Genomic DNA, 5,904 nt, shown 5'->3' with positions numbered 1-5,904 from the left:
AGCTCGGAGCTTGGAACCTGCTTCGGATTCTGTGTCTCCCTCTCTCTCTGCCCCTCCCCTGCTCACGCTCTGTCTCTCTCTCTCTTTCAAAAATAAACATTTTAAAAAATAAAAAAAAAAAAAAGTTTCACACTTACCCAAAAGAATGCAGCTAGTTGGTGCAGAGCTTGAGACCTGTGCCCCAGTCAATCCTGAACTTGATCTAGAGTCCCGTCACCTCTGTTAGGCTTCTGGCTGTGCATGAGCTCTGCGTCTTTGGAGGTGACGGGGACAGACAAATGCATGATGCAGGAGGGGCCGGCTTTGCAGGGGGTTTGCTTTAATTTGTAATTCTTGCTAACTCGCCCAGTTGGTTGACTTCTCCCAAACTGATCAGCGGCCCTGAGTGAACACTCTTTGTGCCCTGAGCTCTGTACTACCACACTCGTTGAAAGGGGATGAGCGAGGCAGTCTCAGCCCTTGAAGGGCTATCAGACTGTCCGTTCAAGCGGCCGGGCCAGCAATCTTTTCTCAGGCCAAGGGAAAGATGGGCCCTTGGTCTTCAAACATGCTGGCTAACACGGCCAGATCACACCCCAACAACTCCAACTGTAGTCTGGTCAGGCTGTGGTCCCAAATTTGTCCAAAGGGAAAGTGATATATAAAGACGGAGCCGAGATAAGAGGGACTGGCGTCAAGCCTCACTGGAAAGGTCGGGGGAGTTTGTCACTTTGATCTGAGAGTAGACAACCGGATCCAAGCCTGCAGAATGTTTCTCAGTCAGGTGATGATTCTTTTCTGCGATTTGGAAAGTCATGCTAGCATAGGTGAGTGCTTCCTCTGGGGATGAAAGCTGCAGAGGAAGGAGGAGGCAGAGGAGTGAGTGAGTTGGATTTGGAGGAAGGTGTCTCTTTACAAGCCACTTGGAAGCTGTGGTCACAGAGGACCAAAGAGATCAGAAGAACCCTTCCAAGATGCACTTGCCCAGGGTCCTGGAAACAACGTGGTCATCTTACCTTGGCCGGAGGATCTTGGCCAGAGTGAGGATCGAAGGGAGGATCCAGGGCGCAGGGACTAGAGTGACCTGCCTCAGGTGCCAGGAAAGAGAGGGACAAGTCTCAGCAATGGGGTCTGGAAGAATGGGAAGGCTTTCCCTGCAGGCTGGGGTGAAGGCTGGGTGTTGGAGGTGGGAAGCGTGGAGGGTGGGAGGGCAGGTGGAGAAGTCTGGGGATTCAGGTCCTCAGTCTGCAGACAGGGTGAGCTCCCTGGGTTCTACTCCCCCTCAGAGCCACGTCTGTTCTCAACGGCTGGGCAGTGAGGGCCGTGCCGTCTCTCAGAGACCACTTACGTTTCCTGTAGCTCTTTATGACGAAGAAGATAAGGGCCAACAGCAGCAGCGTGAGCAGGACCCCAGCAAAAAAGGCCAAGAGCAAATACTGTATGCTGTTTTGGCAAAGAAAGGGACGAGACGGACCACTGGACTTTCTGAAGGCCTTTGCCAGAGGCCAGAAGGTCCTCTTTCCCACCCGTGCATAAATCCCTGCTATAGCTGCCATGTTGGTTAGGTGACTTTCACTCTTACCCACTGCTTTTCAGCTTTTTGCTTTTGGGTTCCAGAACTATTTGAGGCCTCAGTGGAAACTGTGGGCTCTCTTCCCTCCCTAAAATCTTCATAGGTACACCCCCCCCCGAGCAGATTTCATCTATCCGCCGAGGGGATTCATGGATCTCTTGAGGGATCTCCCCTCCCTGGGCAACCTGGGGTTAAGAACCACACTCTGAAAATAAAAACACGAGTTCAGTTCTTCAGCTGTTTCTGCTCCCTTTTCCCCAGACCGCCCTCCTAAGTTCCTCCTAAGTCACGCTCCTAAGCTGGCAACGCAAAATCCGGGGCCTTGGGGTACCAGACGAAATGGGTAGAGCACTTACTTGGTGCGCTCCCAGAAGGAGAACGGAGGTGTTGGGGCTACTGTGTTGGTGCTTTGTTTGTCTGTGAGAGAACAGAAAGGGGATTAGTGTCCCTGTCCCGTCTCATGAATGTCCCCAGGCGCCCCTCCCTATCCAAGCAACCCGTGGAGATAAATGCTGGGGGTGCCACACTCTGCAATAGGGGAGGGGTGACTGAGCGGCTTAAGTGTCCGACTTTTGGTTTCAGCTCAGGTCACGATCTCACAGTTCAGGAGTTCAAGCCCCGAGTCCGACAGAGCGCAGAGCCTGCTTGGGATTCTGTGTCTCCCTATCTCTCTGCCCCTCCCCTGCTGATGTTCTCTCCCTGTCTCTCAAAAATAAATAAACATTAAAAAAAAAAAAAAGAGAGAGAACAGTGTTTCCTAGATCCTCGATCCTTTCATGTGAAAATTAGAGTTGGAACTCAAAAACCAATCAGCTAGGCGCACCTGGGTGGCTCAGTTGGTTAAGCCTCCGACTTCTGGTCATGACTCACAGTTTGTGAGCTCGAGCCCCGCGTCAGGCTCTGTGCTGACGGCTCGGAGCCTGGAACCTGCTTCAGATTCTGTCTCCCTCTCTCTCTGCCCCTCTGCCACTCATGCTGCCTCTCTTTCTCTCTCTCAAAAATAAACATTAAAAAAAACAAACAAAAAAACCCCATCAGCTAAACCAATGAAAGAGAAGCCTATAGCGTTTTTGCAGCCCCATGTGTCCCTTTGACAAACAAACAAACAAACCTCTCCTGTGGCCCCTCAAAGATTTAATAGGACCCCTAGGAGATATGCTCCCTGGGACTTAAGCCAACAATCTCAAGGCCAGGGAGTAGAGAACCAAAAGCAAAACCCAGAACTAGCATTTCCCAATGTTTTAGGGAACTTGGCCTTGTAAACTGCTACCTATTTTAGTTTGTTCCTTTGTTTGCAGGGCAGCTTTTCGCAGTGACTAGCCAAAGGCAGCGACAGGGCAGGGTGTTAATGCCTGCACCATAAATAGGGGACCAGGAAGGGGAAGGGAAGTGTATTGCCATAAACTACCCAGCCCGTCTGGTAACGAGCACAGAGACATGCTTCACTCAAATTGGGAGGACCAGATTGTTCTCTCTGGTTCCCCTTTTCTCTCTTCCTGTCGTTAGATTCTGCGTCAAGGTAAAATTGATGGTGGTGATGCCAGTCCAGATTAACTCAGCAGTGGGGCAGGTAACGGTTCCTGCCCTGGACTTACTGTTGTTGCATTCAGGTTTGGAATGACCTCCTCCCATGCCGTCTTCCCCTGAGAATAAAAAAGTTTCCTCTTAGAAAGCCTGGAAAGGAAAGGCAACAAAGGGGCAAACTCTGAGAGTGTGATTTGAATATCAGAGCGGTAGCAATGAGAGAGAGGCAAGTCAGGGTGGGTGTTCTGGTGAGGCCAGGGGTCACAGACTTCATATGGTATGGTTACCACACCTCAGCAACTAGTCCTCAGCTTTGCACGTCCGGAATTAATCTTCGCGGGGCGCCAAGAATAGGCTGATTGGTCCAGAACCGACTCACAAGCAAGTAACTCACAGGAGACTGATGTAGACACTGAAACGACATAAGGAACGTGTTGTGTCACCAGTGTGTTCTATCAGAACATATAAAAAAGTCAGTTAAAACCAGTTTTTCTTGGTAAACATTGAATCGAACTAAGTACGGGAGCAGATGAAAGCATGACGTTAAGACTGAACATCATATAGGTCTGATGTATTTCCCTCACTCCTCCCTGGCGGTGCTGGGTAAGCTTGGGCCCATTTTTTCTTCAAGGTCCTTCCTCTAGGCTGTATCAGAGCTTTTATTCTGTCCACATATTGTCTTTCCAAGTATGTCAGTGTCCTTATCTAGGCTATGGTTCTGCTTGTTATGTGAAACTTTCTGTATTTTCTCTTTTATTTATTTGTACTAAAAAGATAAAGTACCTAAAGGCAGCAGAGTAAAATAACCCCAAATCCCACTATCAATTATTAATATTTTAGTGTATTCTTTTTAGTTATACTTCCATGCATTTTCCTAAAATCTGGTTGAGCCTTCTTCATGTCTCCTTTTTTGTTATTTTTACTAGGTTTTTTTTTTTTTAATCATAAACATCCCTCCCATGCCACTCAAAACTCTCCATAAGCATTTTTAGTGGTGATAGGCCTTTCTGCTACAGCTATGTACTATAGTGTGCTTAACCAGTTTCTTCGCTGATAAAAATGGTTTCCACCTTTATTTATTTATTTATTTAATTTTTTTTTCAATGTTTATTTATTTTTGGGACAGAGAGAGACAGAGCATGAACGGGGGAGGGGCAGAGAGAGAGAGAGACACAGAATCGGAAACAGGCTCCAGGCTCTGAGCCATCAGCCCAGAGCCCGACGCGGGGCTCGAACTCACGGACGGCGAGATCGTGACCTGGCTGAAGTCGGACGCTCAACCGACTGCGCCACCCAGACGCCCCTTTCCACCTTTATTTATATAAAATAATAAAACAATTTTAGAAGACCACAGTTCTACTTCATATTGAGGCATGCCCTGACAAGAATTTTTGGCTCGCCTTATACCTGCTGTACTTTAAGGTCATGTATTTAGACAACAAATGTCATCAATTATTTGTGTTTAATTGTTCAGCTTTCAAAAGGGAATGAACTTCCAAGTCCTTGAACACGGGGACGGGCGGGAGAAGGATACCTCATCGCCATGTACCAGTTACAACCGCAACAGCAACATTAAGTGCCTTACAGTTGGCCAAAGAATGTAACCTAGGGTAATAAGAAAAGTGCCGACAGGAAAATTTGGTGAGAATTCTGAGACACGAGATACAGGAAGCCCACCATTACAGCAGAATCACCGGTGATAACAATTTTTCTAGCATTTGTTGCTCCTTTTCTAATTTAAAAGTCAACAGTGCTCTTTGTAGAGCACCATAAAATATTTAGTACAGAGTATTTTCGAAATATCGAAATATGTGTCTGCCCTAAAAAGACTCTGATCCCCTAGGAATTTATACTGAACCTTACCACTGAGGAGACGAGAGGGAGAGGTTCCGGATCCGTAGGATTCTGTAAAATCTTAATCTTCACTTGAATGGCTCTCAATTTACCACCATCGCAAAGAAATGTCACTGTTACCACCTTTAAAATATTTTGGGCCACCCCACCCTGAAAGACAAACCCTCACACACAGTGCTGCAGGGAAATAACTACTTACAGATCCAGGCCAAGAAAAGCAGGAAACACATTTCCATTTGAAAACAACACTCCAAACAAACATTTGACGGAGCATAAATTAAAATAGAAACAGCTATCTACTTTCCCACATTCCCCCCCCCCCCCAAGACTCTTACTGATTGCCACAAAATCGACCAGCTAACTGCAGCTACTCAAAATACAACCCTCCCCCCACCAAATAAAATTAAACAGAAGAAAAAAAAAAAAAGGATAGCAACCACTAAAAATTAGATGACATTTTCTTTTGGTGAATGATTATTTCATCTAGATTAAAAGCATGGGGGTAAAGGCATTACCTTCTAAGAAAAAGTCCGGTCACAAGACGCCAATCGTGTAAGACTGAACTTTTCACTTGCTTCCGTGACTTAGTACTACTTTTCAGAAATGACGAAACGATTACTGCTATTGCCGCCATCAGGCTGTATGTCGCAAAGATCTTATCTGAACCTGAGGGCAGACTTCCTCTTTGAGGCCAACACTATGTGTGTATATATATATATATATATATATATATATATACTTTTAATTGTTTTTTATAAGAGCATATATTTTTGAATCCCATAAACAGCTTCTTTCGTATCTTTTGACACACGAACACCAGAATGTAGGGGGTTAAGACGAGTTTATTTCTAATGAAGTGTTTCTTATGTATTTAACCACCATGCTAGATAAGGTGGAGGTCACAGCAGGATGATATTATCACGGACACCAAGCATCTTAAAATCTCGTTTGTTCTAACCAGAAAGATGAGGTCG

At 46.2% G+C, this 5,904-nt stretch overlaps 1 protein-coding gene across 5 annotated transcripts; it reads right to left on the bottom strand.

Annotated features, from left to right (window-relative positions):
- Positions 1-298: 298 nt before the first annotated feature.
- CUNH1orf162 (chromosome unknown C1orf162 homolog) lies at positions 299-5,563 on the bottom strand. Of its 5 annotated transcripts, XM_040471292.1 has the most exons (9): positions 5,446-5,563; positions 4,940-5,080; positions 4,611-4,681; positions 3,369-3,488; positions 3,148-3,195; positions 1,909-1,969; positions 1,328-1,422; positions 996-1,063; positions 299-832 (listed from the first exon to the last, which is right to left on the bottom strand). In XM_040471292.1, exons 5-9 carry the CDS (start codon positions 3,182-3,184, stop codon positions 674-676), a joined length of 420 nt encoding a protein of 139 aa, XP_040327226.1. In that variant the 5' UTR covers positions 3,185-3,195; positions 3,369-3,488; positions 4,611-4,681; positions 4,940-5,080; positions 5,446-5,563; the 3' UTR covers positions 299-673. The 5 variants fall into 5 exon arrangements, with proteins under 5 accessions (XP_040327226.1, XP_040327225.1, XP_040327224.1 ...); XM_040471291.1 differs by lacking the exon at positions 4,611-4,681 and having other exon boundaries at positions 3,148-3,226; XM_040471290.1 differs by lacking the exon at positions 4,611-4,681.
- Positions 5,564-5,904: the final 341 nt, after the last annotated feature.

Source organism: Herpailurus yagouaroundi, unplaced genomic scaffold (assembly GCF_014898765.1).
Source record: "Herpailurus yagouaroundi ecotype Mexico unplaced genomic scaffold, PumYag 77, whole genome shotgun sequence".
In the NCBI taxonomy this organism is placed as follows: domain Eukaryota; kingdom Metazoa; phylum Chordata; class Mammalia; order Carnivora; family Felidae; genus Herpailurus; species Herpailurus yagouaroundi.
This window is presented reverse-complemented; position numbering and strand designations above follow the sequence as displayed.

What these genes read in the sequence shown, in the direction of transcription:
- CUNH1orf162 (XM_040471292.1), bottom strand. Translation starts at nt 3,184, where the DNA reads ATGGGAGGAGGTCATTCCAAACCTGAATGCAACAACA. An exon ending in TCCTTCTGGGAGCGCACCAA is followed by an intron (nt 1,423 to 1,908) that starts GTAAGTGCTCTA and finishes TTGCCAAAACAG; the next exon opens with CATACAGTATTTGCTCTTGG. An exon ending in CATAAAGAGCTACAGGAAAC is followed by an intron (nt 1,064 to 1,327) that starts GTAAGTGGTCTC and finishes CACCTGAGGCAG; the next exon opens with GTCACTCTAGTCCCTGCGCC.